This window comes from Festucalex cinctus, chromosome 16, assembly GCF_051991245.1.
Source record: "Festucalex cinctus isolate MCC-2025b chromosome 16, RoL_Fcin_1.0, whole genome shotgun sequence".
Classification (NCBI taxonomy): Eukaryota; Metazoa; Chordata; class Actinopteri; order Syngnathiformes; family Syngnathidae; genus Festucalex; species Festucalex cinctus.
Window position 1 is genome coordinate 19,818,235 of NC_135426.1, and position 14,844 is coordinate 19,833,078.

At 40.3% G+C, this 14,844-nt stretch overlaps 3 protein-coding genes across 5 annotated transcripts; 2 read left to right on the forward strand and 1 right to left on the reverse strand.

The window, feature by feature from the left end:
• Positions 1–935: 935 nt before the first annotated feature.
• trmt10a (tRNA methyltransferase 10A) lies at positions 936–3,573 on the reverse strand. The gene is made up of 7 exons (XM_077498842.1): positions 3,155–3,573; positions 2,782–2,950; positions 2,651–2,722; positions 2,339–2,413; positions 2,051–2,200; positions 1,840–1,945; positions 936–1,755 (listed from the first exon to the last, which is right to left on the reverse strand). Exons 1-7 carry the CDS (start codon positions 3,358–3,360, stop codon positions 1,574–1,576), a joined length of 960 nt encoding a protein of 319 aa, XP_077354968.1. The 5' UTR covers positions 3,361–3,573; the 3' UTR covers positions 936–1,573.
• On the forward strand, positions 3,569–10,181 carry serpine1 (serpin peptidase inhibitor, clade E (nexin, plasminogen activator inhibitor type 1), member 1). Of its 3 annotated transcripts, none has more exons than XM_077498832.1 (8): positions 3,569–3,679; positions 7,462–7,706; positions 8,200–8,424; positions 8,509–8,703; positions 8,780–8,978; positions 9,123–9,223; positions 9,462–9,548; positions 9,898–10,180. In XM_077498832.1, the coding sequence occupies exons 2-8, from the start codon at positions 7,463–7,465 to the stop codon at positions 10,020–10,022; spliced, it is 1,176 nt and encodes a 391-aa protein (XP_077354958.1). In that variant the 5' UTR covers positions 3,569–3,679; position 7,462; the 3' UTR covers positions 10,023–10,180. The 3 variants fall into 3 exon arrangements, with proteins under 3 accessions (XP_077354958.1, XP_077354960.1, XP_077354959.1); XM_077498834.1 differs by lacking the exon at positions 3,569–3,679 and adding an exon at positions 3,750–3,873 and having other exon boundaries at positions 9,898–10,181; XM_077498833.1 differs by lacking the exon at positions 3,569–3,679 and adding an exon at positions 3,885–6,575 and having other exon boundaries at positions 9,898–10,181.
• A 1,083-nt stretch (positions 10,182–11,264) lies between these two features.
• Positions 11,265–14,503, forward strand: LOC144004179 (Y-box-binding protein 2-B-like). The gene is made up of 10 exons (XM_077501195.1): positions 11,265–11,436; positions 12,261–12,324; positions 12,408–12,441; positions 12,504–12,593; positions 12,884–13,105; positions 13,278–13,360; positions 13,424–13,589; positions 13,661–13,759; positions 13,832–13,920; positions 14,006–14,503. The coding sequence occupies exons 1-9, from the start codon at positions 11,358–11,360 to the stop codon at positions 13,880–13,882; spliced, it is 888 nt and encodes a 295-aa protein (XP_077357321.1). The 5' UTR covers positions 11,265–11,357; the 3' UTR covers positions 13,883–13,920; positions 14,006–14,503.
• The last annotated feature ends 341 nt before the right edge of the window (positions 14,504–14,844 follow it).

The window sequence follows — 14,844 nt, forward strand, 5'->3', positions numbered from 1 at the left end:
AAAGTGAGTGTTATTCGACAAAAGTAAAGGTTCAAGGTTATATATATTTGTGAAAATTAAATATTTTGCTAGTATTGTCCTATACGCCCTAATACAATATTAAAATAATGTGGAAAATATGAAACATGTCAAATGTAGTATTAAATTCTCCCAAGAACAGGCTTCTTAAGTAGTGTCTTGTGTTTAGGCTGTTACAAATTAGACGAGAACCTCTCTTTTTGTTTTGTTTTTGTTGTTGTAAGCAGCCCAATTTGTAAACACGCACACACACACCGAGGAGACCAACGTACTGTACTGTTATGCTCTTGTTACCTCCAGTCATCTTTCCAAGTGTACTCTAAGACACGACTAAATACCCTCTAACACATTTTGCCATCGAAAGAGGACAAGGTTCTTCGAAGCAATCGACGAGGTGGCTCGAGTGCTTGATGAGTTTGTCGATTCATGTATTCGCTGTCCAGTATATGAATAAAAACAAGTCGCTTCCAAAGCACAAATGACTATTGATTGTTGCCAAGCAGGTAATTCAGTCGGTCCCGTAATTTACGAGGTGGTTTGGGGAGAAAAAAGCTGACGAAAATAGAAGCCCACTTCGGCACATCTTGTGCAATAGATCCCAATGTTCCTCTCGTAGCCACTGATCTACAGCCTTGCTACGCCGTTAGCCACTAATGGCCTCGCCTTGATTTAATGCCAGCGTGCGCAGTTATCCAGGCACCGCGCAAAAAGTCAGAGCACCTCCACACTGCTTGTACCTGTTCCCGCCCCAAGAGCTCGACTCCAATGTGTTGTCGTACCAATGTAAAGTCGCAAAATTATTGGGAACCCCCCCCCCCCCCCCCCCCAATAATTAATTAATTTATAAAGTTGGAAGGAAAAAAAAAAATAAGATAATTAAGTAATATGGTTATCATTTAACAAAAATATGTGGAAAATTTTTTACAAAATTTGTGTTTAATTATAATTTGACAAAAAAACAACAACTTGACTTTATGGTAATAAAGTGACAATAGGAAAATAACATTCATTTGAAAGAATATCATATAATTAAGAGCAAAATAAAAATTGTAATTCACAAACAAATGTTTTGCAAGAATAAAGTCATAATATAAGCATTTTTTTCTTTATTTTACAAGAATGAAGCAGTATGTGCAAAAAAATTATTTTACAAGAAGAAAGTTGTAATATTGAAATTTCATGAGAAATGAGGAAAGAAAATCATGCCAACACAAGTTGGCATCTTAAGCATTTAAAATATATATATATGAGAACATTACATTGCTCTTAATAAATGGTGAAATGAGAATTAAAAAAAAAAAAAAAAAAAATCCCCCTCAATATTCCAGCATCATACCCATAAAATGCTGACATAATTTGTCTGTTTCTAATATACTGTATGTGTGTAGCATTTCAACATACACATCCATGATTTGGCACAATCAGAAAGCAAAATTTATCAATACGAAAATAAAAAGTAAACATTTTGTTGACAATCTAACGAAGGAACGAGCCCATGAAAAGGTCAAAATGCTCAATAAATAATCTAAATAATTCGGTAACACAAGGTTGGGGCTCACTTATCAATTGGTTGGGGCGCGTCAGTGTCCGACTGCTCCTCTGGTTGCTCCTTTTCGTCTCCATCGCCGTCTCCTGGATCCCCAGACACGGCCTTGGCTCCCTTCCTCGGAGGCAGCACGGAGAAGAAGGCCTCCTGCCAGCTACCTTTCTCCACGTACGCCAGGATGATCTCGAACACTGATGGGGAATAAATACCGCACCCTCAACAAAAGGCCAAGGAATGTAATCCTGACAACAATAAAGTGAGACGCGTCTTGGTACCGTGGTTCACCGCTAGAACTTTGCGACTGTTCATCTGGACGAAGCTGCCAAGGGGAAGTTGGGCATGACAGATTCCCAGTTTCTGCGCCCGCTCCAATGTGATCCCCTGAAAAAACAGCATAGACAAAGATATTAAGGTGGGCAGGAAGGCGCGCCTTGAGGAACACCGCAGTTATGTTCCGAGGGAGCTTTCGACGTTTGCGGCCCAGACCTTGTGGTGGTTGTGGTCCACCAGGCCGCCAATCACGTACGCCTTTTTGGGGTCCAGTTCCGTCAGCACGTTGGGGGAGTCCGATGTCAGGTAGACCACATCATCCTTGGCTACTACTTCACTGTAGTGCTCCAATTTTATGTTTATGTCCTGCAAAAATAAATATGCAATAATTTGATTTTTTTTTTTTTTTTTTTTTGCAAAACCATATTAATAATTTTTCTCTCGTAAAATTCCAACTTTTTGTTTTACCATTCTTTTCTCGTAATATTGAAATTGTGTACTCACCTTCCAATTGATCCATCCTTTATCTTTTTCATCCATACTCTGTTTGAGTTGTCCTCCGAGGCTTGTCAGATAAAACTGGACAAAAGGGAGACAATTTATGGCTTTTCCTGCCCATATTCTCCCCTTGAATAAAATTTGTCCTTCCGTCTTGTCGACTGTGTTAAACAAAACACAATTTTTTTTTGTTTGTCCATCATGTTTTTTGCCATTTGCAGTTGTACTGATGTGAAGTGAAAACAAACGTCAACGCCTTTTTGTTCACTGCCTGTTCTCTCCTCCTGCATAAAATGTGTCAAAGTAACAGCAACAAACCTGGACTGGACGTGTGGCTCGCCTGTTTTCAGCATAGCACCTTTGGATCTGCTTGTGAAGCTTGTGTACATCCTGAGAAGAGGGGAGCGACTGATAAATCAGAAGCAGATCCTGGAATGGATCAGTTTTACCTTGGTTAACATGAGGTTGTCAAAACTGCAGTCCACCACCAGCCTAAGAGTTGAGGGTGTCGCCTCTCGCCTCGGGCGCTTCCTGGCCCTGTGGTCTTCGCCCTCATTCTCCTGACGATCGCTTTGCCTCTGCAGGCGTCGCTGATGCTTCCTGTCCTTTCGCTTCTGCCTGTATCATGGCACATTTAAAGTTAATCAGGCAGTCACAAAATCTCTGTGCAAGAAAAAAAACAAAAACATTAATACTTGTAAAATTCTGATTTTTTTCACTTCCAGTGCTTGGTTTAATCAAACTGCAACACTGCATTTTACTGGGGGTTGGTCGCTACATAACATGCAGTTTTTATTCTATCATAATAAATTGGCATCTTACTTTCTTAGCTCCCTCTCCTCCTCCCATTTCTGCTGCTTTAGAAGCTTCTTCCTTTGCCTTTTGGATAAAGCTTGCTTCTCGGTGGCTTCTCCGTCTTCTTTGTCACCGTCTACTGTATAATTATTACTATTATTAGTATTATTATGAATATCAAGATTATTTAGGTGTTTGTTGTCACCGGTCTTAACGCTGCCGTCATCATCCATTTGTTAATATTCGTGTCCTATCGCAAACTACAGGACTCAGTACGTTACTATTATTATTTTAACACCCCCAAAAAGGAAAAAGACGTGTTTATATACATACGGGAGTCTAATATGAGATTATAAATAAAATTAAAATGTAAATCAAGCGTAAACAAGCACGTCAACGACCAGCTGAGTTTACACATGGCGTCGCCTATTTGTGACGTCATTTAAGCGCGACGGGTGCGTTCACATGCCACCGTTTACCACAGAGGCGGCGATTTTTCAGTCATTATAAGCGTCATTTAATCGCAGTTTCCTATTTTACAGTGGCCCAAACGTATGTATATGCTTTAAACATTTTTTCTATTTGTTGTATTTACACTTTTCAAATACAAATGACCAATTAACTGAATACATGTTTTGAATTGGTTTCAATTTAGGCTTAGCGTCGTGAAGGGGAATGTCGTGGTTCTGGGTTAGGGTTTGGGGTTAGGGATTTAAACAGTAAACATGTCAAATTAGCATTTCAAGGTAAGTAATAGTATTAGGGTTTAAAGTCCTAGTGTGACATCATTCCGTTTTTCCTTTATCCTGCCTTCCCTTACTATTTTAGTTCCTCCACTCTATAGCATTTCTTCCTTCCTTTCTTCCTTCCTGATTTTCAGTCTTTCTCCGGCTTCCGGTTACTTCCTTTTTTATACACCATTCTTTCCTACAACCCTTCCTCTTTGCCACCTTTCCTAACTTGCATCCTTTCTCTCTACCCTCCGTTTCCTTCCTTCCTTCCTTCCTCTCCTACATCCTTGTTTCCTTTCTTGCATCCATACTTCCTTTTTCCTCCCACTTCCAACCTTTCACGCCATCCTAAATCTTTTTATACATCTCTCCTTCCTACCTGCCTTGCATTATCCTTCCTTCCTTCCTTCCTTCCTTCCTTCCTTCCTTCCTTCCTTCCTTCCTTCCTTCCTTCCTTCCTTCCTTCCTACCTCCCTTGCATTATCCTTCCTTGCTTTCTTAGCCCCCTCGCATTCACTCTTCCTTCCTCCCTTCCATCCTTCCTTTTATACTACTCTTTTATTATTGTCATTTTTGAAATCGGATGTTTTTTTTTTTTTTTTTTTTTTAAACAAACAAACTTATTTTTAACCCCAGTCATCTACAGTTATATTATCTAACTGGGAAACTGGGGAGCAATTTGCAAACATTTATCATCGTATTTATTTATTTTAATATTTCCATGTTAGTTTAGAAAGTAACTAAAGTGAGCACATGGCAAGAGTCATCGAGTGGTAGAAGGAATGGAAAGGATGAAGTGTTGCTGAGTCAGTGAGGCGGCGGCCAACGTGAACACAACGCAGTCACGCTTGTCTTATACAATCGGCCTGTCATGTATGTACTGGACTGTTGCCACGGTGATAGACGCCATTAACAGAAACAGAAAGCTGAGGTTTTTGCTCAAGTACCAAAAAAAAAAAAAAAAACTCATCATATTACACATTTTATGCAATATTGCTATTGATTTTGAGTACATTTTAGTGATCACAGAAAAATCCTCAATTTTACTTTTGGATGATTTTGCCATGTGTAACCTTTTACAGGTTTTACGGCGGAAAAAAAAAAGCAAAAAAAAAAAAAGCACAGGGTTATGTGGCTAATAGCAAACAGCTGTGTCGATGCATCTTTTTATATTTAGACACCATTGTTCAAGTCTGTTTCAAACTTTCCCTTTCCTTTTATGGTGTGGGTGCCTAAAAGTCTTCCAGTTCGATAAGAAATGAGCCCATTGGGACTTTTTGGGGGTTGCCAAATGTCTGACCCCCCGCACAGAATGGAAAAATTGTGTTACTTCCCGTTTGTACCAGATGCTCGGTGAGTAGGGTGATAAGGAATGCTGGTATTCCCTTGAAAAATATGTTCTTTCAATGTGTCACCCTCCAGAGATAGTACAAATGAATGACTGTATTAAGGATAAAATAAATAACAAATTTTTTGAGGGGGTTATAAATAGTTGTCCCTCATCATGCAATAAATAGCATGTGACGAGAATTAAGTTGGACTTGTACCACAGGCGAAAATAAGTTATATGTGTGGAAGAAGGTGAAAAAAATACATGCTGACTCTATGGTTAGTACGTAGTTAAATAAAAGCTGACCATTGATGGTCCAGTCAAAAACCATCTAGCAAAGTGGAAGAATACATGCTGACTTGTGTAATTGTAATGCCTTAAAATGTGATTTTATTTGTTCCGTTGCCACGCTAATAATGTAGAGCATTACACAGTTTGATGATTTAATGCTGCAATTTAATTCACTGTGCTGCTCCTTTATGGCGTGTCCACCTTGGCATTTGACACAAACAAAGTACAGTATTTCTACTTTGCGATCAGCCATTAAGTTACTGTGTTACTGCACAATTTGTGGTCAAACATCCATTGCTTAAAAGGTTCTGAAACTGCGAGTATTAAAGCTGTTAGCTTGTCAATGGGATTTTCCATTACATGTTAGCATAAAGCTAGCAAGCCAGTCTTAAGGCAAGGTTGTATTAAAGACACGGTGTGTAATTGTTTGTGTTCTGTCGGTCAGCACCAATGGAATGTAGTACTGTTAGATCATGAGTCAGCATATATTATTCTGCTTTTCTGTATGGTTTGACTGAAGTATCACGAGTCAGCTTTTTAGTGCTGATGCAGTCATTGGGCGTTCCATGTGTCAATCATAATTTTTTTTTAGATTTCATTCAAACATAAATAATGAATTTGGCTCTTAGCAAAATATGATTATCTGAAATGGTTGACATCCTATTCCCATAATTTTGGTACTACTAAGCATGAAACTATTTTTGGAGATACTTTTGTTCATTGTTACGGCATTGATCAACAGCCAGTGGTGCACTTTCCCCTCTGGGACAGTGAGTTTCCCGCATACCAGAGTGATGCGTGTGTGTTGTTAGTGGCGAGGAGAAAACACTGAAGTGACTTTTTCCACTCATCAAACAGAGGAACGAGTCGGACGTGGGCGGATGTGTCAGTGTACGAAAAGGAAGCCTTTCCAGACAGTGCCAAATGACATCATCATCACAAATAACATCTGTGTGCGCAAGCCGGCGAGGGGGGGGCGGTGTTGAGGCTGCGTATGTGTGTGCAAACTCTATAAAAGCAAAGGAACTCCTCGGGACATTTACATTCAAGCACAAGCCACAGTAAACCACACAGCCTAGTAGACCGAAGCGACAAGGTAAGAACTAATTCCTAAAGTTGTATTGTTCGTTACGGAAAGTTGTCACATTGTTGCGAGGAAAGGCTGTAATGTTACAAGTAAAATGTGATTGTTAAAAGAAATATAAATGTTGTGTGGAAATGTTGGCATGTTATAAGAAAAAGTTGAAACGTTATTTGAAAAAGTTAGATTGTTGTGATGATTACCATGTAATGTTTTACTATTGCAAGAAAAATTACAACATTGCAGGAAAAAAAAATCATAATGTTAGGAGAGAAGTCGTATTGTTGCGATAAAATGTTATGAGTTCTTACTGTTATTAGAAAAAATCTTAATATTGTGACAACTTGACCACATCCAAAATGTTACGGAAAAGTCATTATGTTATGAGAAAAAGTAATAATAAAAAAAAATTAATATTCCGAAAACAAAAGCATAATGTTATATGAAAACATTGTCAGGTTACAAGAAAAAAAAGGGGGGGGGGGATCTTAATTTTACAAGATAAGACATGTTTTAACTTTTTACAGGGGAAAAAAACATGAGGAAAAAGTCAAAATATTACAAGAGGAAAGTAGTGATTTTATTTAAATAAATAATTATGGTCAAATGTCAACTTTTGCAATTTGGACAGCAATGTTTGCGCAACGCTAAAAGTGAGTCGTTACACAAACACAACCCGAGTGAAAGGTCACCGACCAAATAGTGCACTTGTTTGTTGCCTGGGATGACAAACGGGTGCGAACGCGTCTTACTGTGTAAACATGGTGAATACAGGGAGGGATTAAACAGGCACATGGGAAAATTACAATATTATGAGCCACATTTTTTTTTTTTTTATAAAAGATGGTAGGATATAGAGCTGTTCATTCCAATAATAAAGTGTCTATGTTTTCCTGAACAGGATGTTTTGCAGGTACTTTAGCGTTGTGCTGTTTGTGGCCATGAGCGGAGGATCTTATGGCTCTCTGCAGGACAAACAAAGCGATTTAGGCTTGAAGGTGTACGCCCACTTGGCCGCAGCCTCAGCAGACCAAAACGTGCTTTTCTCCCCGTATGGCGTGTCCTCCGTCCTGGCGATGGCACAGCTCGGCGCGGCGGGGACCACTCGCAAAGCCATGACCGCCGCAATGGGCTTTTCCCTGCAAGGTGACGCCCACAACATTCATCTTTGTTTTTGTTTGTATAGTGATCAGCTACTCACTTTCTACCAGAGGTGTGGACTCGAGTCATGTGACTTGGACTCGAGTCAGAGTAATGAATTTGACAACTTAAAAAACCCCAAAAAACATTAAAAATGTATAATATGACCATTTGGATTTTAAAAACAAAACTTCAAGTGCATTACAAGTGCAATACAACGTGAGGCAGGGTACCTTATTTTATACATGGATCATGTATAAAATAATTATGTATCTTGCCTTATATTGCACTTAAAGTTGTATTCCTAAGTCCTAACGGCCATGACTTGTCAGTCTTGACTTGAGACTTGAATCGGGACTTGAGGGCAAAGATTTGAGACTTACTTGTGACTTGCAAAACAATGACTTACTCCCACCTCTGCTTTCTACTTTGCTTTGATTGGATCAGAAAATGTACAGATACTGTAACAGTTCCAAATGGTTGATAATCTCTCCGGCAGAGCGAGGAATGTCTCGACAGCAGCGCCTTCTGCAGCGCGACCTCCACATCGAGGAAGGCTTGGAAATGGCCAGCGGGGTCATGGTGGAGAGAAAGATGAGCTTGGAGAAGGGATACCGCCAGGCCCTGTCCAAGGCCTTCAGGAGCCACCCACACCAAGTGGACTTCACCAGGCCTGACCAGGCGGTGGACATTATCAACGCCTGGGTCTCGGACCACACCGCAGGTACACAGAAGACACAATTTTACTGTACCAGACAGTAAAAGGTGGAATGTTTGTAGTTAGTAGTAGTAATTTGGATTTTTGCAGGCGCCATTCCCGAGTTCATTGCCCAAGGATCTCTGAGCGACGAAACCCGCCTGGTGCTCCTCAACGCCCTCCATTTCCAGGGACTCTGGAAGGTTCCGTTCGACCGGAAGCTGACGCACGAGAGGATGTTCCACTGCGCCAACGGCAGCGCTGTACCAATTCACATGATGACACTCACCAACCGCTTCAACTACGGTAGCATCAAAATCGTTGAAAAATCTACCAAGTATTCATATTTCTTATTTACAATCTTCTTTTGCTGTGTCCATAGGAGAGTTTGTGACCGCCAGCGGCGTGGACTATGACGTGGTGGAGGTCCCGTATGAGGGCGACTCACTGAGCATGCTGCTGGTGTCGCCCTTTGAAGCCGACGTGCCGCTGAGCGTGCTCAGTGATGACCTGAGCAGCCAGCGGATCTGGCAGTGGAGAGCCGAACTAAGGAGCGTTCGGAGACAGTTAACCATGCCCAGGTAAGGAACAAGAATGTTAATAAAGTTGTACAATTATTTGAAAAATTCATCATGTTACCAGGGTAACATAATATACGTACATTTGCTCTCCCTTATTTGGCCTCTTAGCCTATAGCATTAAAGTGCGTTTATTGCTGTTTCCAGGTTTACTCTGAACTCGGACGTGAACTTGAAGGCTGCACTCACCAGCATGGGCCTGGGGAACATGTTCAATCTGGCTACTGCCGATTTCACCCGCATTACAAGTGAGTTAAACAACAAAACACATTTTACCAGAGAAATTGAAGACAAACATTTACATGTTATTATCCTAGATATTTATTCATTGAATGTTTTTGCTGGTTTCGATTCAATTAACATTCACTCTCATTGACGGCAAAGGAAGTCAAAGATCCATTATTTGAACTGGGCATGGCATTTACCCAAGCAGAACGTTCTATTCGTGGAACTACAGTGCATTTAATTTCTGATTCTTCCCTTTAGCTGACGAGAGGCTTTGCCTGTCCAAGTTCCTGCAGACAGTGAAGCTTGAGGTCAATGAACAAGGAACAAAGGGAGCGGCGGCAACAGGTAAGGCACTTTCTCAACTGCAGATGAGAGGTCTTTATTTAAAAATATTTAAAAACCGACACATGCACACAACCACATAGCACTTGAGCACTTTAGTATGAGTAGTTAATTTTACACGACAAAAAATGGTCACATAAAAATAATGTTCTAATTTTATGCGAGTCATAATACTTTGGGAATAACGTGTGACAACATCACTAGAATAAAGTCAAAATTTCACGTGAAAAAGTTGTAATTGTCGAGAATAAAATTGTAATTTTTATGAAAATGGGAGCATGACGAGAATTAAATGCAATTTCACATGAAAAGTGGTAGATTTGTACAATAAAGCATTTGTTTGTCTTTTCAGCTGCTGTTATGTTTTCCCGAATGGCAGTGGAGGAGCTCACTTTGGATCGACCATTTCTCTTCTTGATCCAACACAAACACACGGGGGCAATTTTGTTCATGGGCCAGTTCAATCATCCAGCTTAAGAAGCTAAGACAAGTTTCACTGTGCTCGACTACTGCTGGACACCAGAAAACAACTTTTCAAAACCAGGACTTTGCTGACATGAATGACACAGATGCACTTCCTCTTTCTATTTGTTTTTATTCATTGTCTCATTGCCATGCTACATTTGTATTTATATTGTATTTATTAAAAGATATATATATTCTGTCAAAATCTTTCCTCCAAGTTTTGCCTTCAAAGCGCAATTTTTCACCACAAAAAAAAAATCCTAATTGTATGAGATAAAATTAGCACCTATTTGAGAAAAAAGTGTTAACATTACAAGAATACTTTTTTTTTTTTTTACATTGGTCTTAATATTACAAGAACAAAATCCTTATTTCGCATTCATAAAAGTGGAAATATACGAATAAAATACAAATTTGAGGTGAAATAAGTCGTAAAACTGCACGAATAAAGTTTTTACTTTACATGGGAAAAAGTTTTAACATGACCAGAGAAATGTCACCAAAAAGAAAAAAAAATGAAATTGTTGTGAGAATAATGCTGTATTTTTTTTCTGCTATGAAAGTAATAACATTACAAGAAAAAAAAATTTAATTTTTAAAATGTGGAAATATGAGTAAAGACAATTGGATTTATTTTATTTTATTTTATTTAGTTATTGCGAGAAAAGAAGAAACGATCAACAGCCTTCATGTGGTATCGTAATTATGGTAAATACCACATGTCTAGTTGAAAATTGCACGTGGACGCCCCTGCGTGTCGTGTTTTTTACTGGACAACTTGGAATTTCTTTTGATAGAGTTGAGAGAACTTTTCAAGTTTCGACATGGCGGAGAGCGCAGAAGGATTCGTGAATGAGGGCGTTAACATCCGCTAGCACAACAAGCTGTTTTAAAATCTGCACAATTACATAGCAAACACAATTTTACTAAAAGAACAGAACTCGGTCGTAATTATGAGATCCGAGTGGTAACGTCCATCTTTCCCACATGCACATGACGGCAGATGGGACCATGCACCACAGATACTGTACTTCTAAAGTTATTTATTTTTTATTGGATCTTAATTTCAAAAGTAGATGACTTATTTTAACACATGGGTAGATTAAAATGTATACAAAAAAGAGAGAGAAAAAAATAAAAGAAAAAGAAAAGTCAGAGGCTGACCCATCAGCCCCAAATCCCGCCCTGCGCACTTTCCGCCAATCAGGAAGCGACTTCTACTCAGTGACCCCAAGCGACACATGGATAAAAACCTGAGCAGGTGGATGCTGTTTTGCAGTATTGTCGGTCGGGGTGCGAACCACGGTGTCGGAGTGAGGAGCTACAGTCAGCAAACCGACGGCGAGCATGACCGACACCGAGGCACAGAGCGAGCCGCCTTCGGCCCCAGTAGAAGATAAGCCACAAGCTGAGAGAAAAGTCCTAGGTGAATCGTGTGTGTTTGTGTTGATTGCTAATCACGGCGTAAACGAGGTCACCTGCGCAGCCATTTTTGTAGTACTGTTGCCGTGTGTGTGTGTGTGTGACAGAAAATTGATTCTGGGCAATCTGAGTGATTTATTCATTTGACCTAGTTAAAGTTAGTCAAACATGCACAGGTGCAACCATCAGTGTAATCAATATGAGTTGTGAGCTTAAACTTAAATGTGTATATTTGCAAGTAATGTTTGTATTTTTAGGATTTAAAAATGTATTTTGAGGATTTAAAAGCTTTTTAGTGACCTCTGTGGAACTGAAACACTGACAACCAGTGTTTGAGCTGTACAATTATATCCACTTCTATGCTAATCTGTGACCCTGTCTGTTTCTCTGAAGCAACTTGTTGCACTGTGGCCGCTTCTGTTTTTAAGCTTTGTACTGTTGAGGGATTGTTAGGTGTCATCATGGTCTCAAGATGTCAAAATGTCAACGTGCTGTTCACATTTGATGAAGGTGACTGTTTTAACGAAGAAAAAAAAAAAAAGGATCAATGATTGTATTTGTTAGATTGTGATTAAAAAAAATTGAGAGGATAATTTAAAGCACTTTTTAAAAGTCGACAACTTTCATATTTATGACATGGCCCTTCCCTGTGACCTGGTGTGCACTTGATTTCAAAGTCTTACTGTTAATGATTCTCATACATGCGTTAGAATGACTGGGACATTCCCAAGTTAAATCCTTGCTACTGTTCTAATTATTAGCAATATTACATGCATGTAGATTATTTTGTTGACAATACTTTTTAATCAAATGCAAACATTTCTTCAGCCTCCTTGGTGCAAGGGACCGTAAAGTGGTTCAACGTACGCAACGGCTATGGCTTCATAAACAGGTATCTTATTCATTTCTTTTTGTACATATGATTGTCTTAGAAGCAGAAGTCAGTGATTTTGTTTTTTGTTTTGCTTTCCTCAGGAACGATACCAAAGAGGACGTGTTTGTTCATCAGGTAAAGCGAGACAGTTTGCCGTCGGACGACGTCTTTCAGTCACGCTTTTTTTCTTTTCTCAGACCGCAATAAAGAAAAACAACCCTAGGAAGTTCCTTCGGAGTGTTGGCGACGGTGAGGTGGTAGAGTTCGACGTGATTGAGGCCGTCAAGGTAAACTCAGTTTTGTCTTGTACTTTTATAAAAGGAAGTGGTGGTAGAGGCTTTCTTTTATATACAATGTGAATTTTTTTTTTTTAACCTGGAAAATGATTTAGTCTATTTTTCATTCAATTTTAAAGTAGTTTCTTTGAAAGACTTTTATTTTTTATTTTTTTTTAATCATAATGGGTTGACTTCATTATGAAAAATTTTAAACTAGGATTTAATCCACTACAATAGGTGAACATTTCATTTCAGGGGACCTTTTTAAAAGATGACTTGTTTCCAACTACTTCCCTCAGGGTTCAGAAGCAGCCAATGTGACGGGCCCCGGTGGGGTGCCCGTCAAGGGCAGCCGCTATGCTCCCAACAAGCGGCGCTTCCGCCGGCGGTTTTTCCCACGGCCCAGCGATAAGTTGGCAGATGGCCAACCTCCTGGCGGTGAAGAGGAGGGGCAGGCCGAGGATGGCAGACCCCAGCAGCAACGCCAAAGGCCTCGCAGACTGCGCCTACAGCCTCCAAATGTAACATGAAAATGCTTGGCTCCACTTCTGCCTGAGTGATTTCTTTACTCTTGTTTCTATTGTGTATTGTGCTGCATGTCGTCATACTTGCTAGTAGCATGTTAGCATTTTATTGAGTTTTTTTGTTTTATTTTTTTTAATGGTACCTATTCATTGCCCCCCTCCTTTTCAGGATGACACTGCAGAGCCAAAAGCCACAGAAGGAGAACAAACGCAAAGACCGCCACGGCGTCGGTTCTGGCGGCCTTATCGACGGTAATGTTGCATTATTTATTTTTTGCCAAATTCTTGATTTCATATGTATCGCACTGGTTCTAGACCATCCCGTCCACGACCTGCATCAGACCAGCCCAAGGACGAAGACAAGAATCAGCAGCAGGCTAGCGCCCCCGAGGAGCAATTATCCGCCGCTGCCGAGGGCCAGAAGCAGCGACGCCAGCCCAGGCGTCGCTGGCAGAGGAACTCGGAGTCATCTGTCTCCAAAGTGAGCTAGCGGCGAGTACACGGTGTATTTGGTTAGGGTTTTATGAGAGTTGAGCTGTTGCTCTTCCGCAGAATGGTACCGAGAAGCCTCCCACGGAAGCCGATGCGCCTCTGCAAACCAAGGTGGATGTGAAGCCCAAATCCCCCAAGGACTCGTCCAAATCACCAGAGGTAAGGAAACAAAGTAAACCACCGACTGTTAATTTCGGGGGACTGCGTCAACTTTTTGACCTTGACTTGCAGAAGGCTGCCGACACAAGTGCCTCGTCCCCAGCGCCAGCACAGACGGAGTGACTCTCCCGAGCGGAAGGTCACGGGACCCTTGGGAAGAGGTGCGACTTAACCTTTCAGTTCAGTGCGTTTCTAACAGCCAGCCATAATTTGTCCAACACATGTTTTTGTTTTGATGGGTTGCAGGACTGGCCCTGTTTGAGAAGGCACGTCTCCCCTCCTTGCACTAACCCCCCGCCCCCCCAAAACCTGCGTCACCCTCTTGGAACACCTCTGCCCCGCCGCCCCCACCTTACTCTATAGGCAGGAAGGACACAGGTGTGGAATGATCTTTAGAAGGGGCATAAAAAGGATGTGGATCAAAAAATGCTTGTTCCAATTCCCTATTTAAAAAAAAAAAAAACCAAACTTTTTCTTTAAATCGCATCAAGTAGCTACTACAGGAACAAGCCTTGATTTTTATTTAACTTTTTAATTTATTTGATGAGGGGAGAACAAAGCAGGTGCATTATGGGGCTGGGATTTGTTACCACCTAACAGTTCTTAAAGGTTCCCTTTTTGTTATCCTCGGTTGAGGATGGAGTATTAATGGGAAGACTTTGTTTTATTGTGAATTTTTTTTTTTTTCTTGGAGGGGTTATGTGCAATGTTAATAAAACAATGTTTGCAATTCTGAGGATTCAATCCTGTTATCTTCCGTTCCTCTTTATTTACATCACGGGGGCAAGAAATGTACACAAACATCACGCCTTAAAATTTCAAATACATACAGTATCTACACAAGAGGTGTTGACGGAATAGTTTGTATTGATAGGGACACCAAAGCCCATCTGACATGTTGGTGACAAAGATGAGTGCGAAAGCTATGGCAGAAACTCAATTTTTAGCAAACTGGTATGGACTGAAAATTGGCTTTTTTTTTTTTTTTTCTTCTAAATGCGACCTGTATCGGCTCTATTATGATCCCTGAGGTCGCAATTAATAGATATTGTGAACGCTTACTCAAAAAGTCGGATTTCACCAAA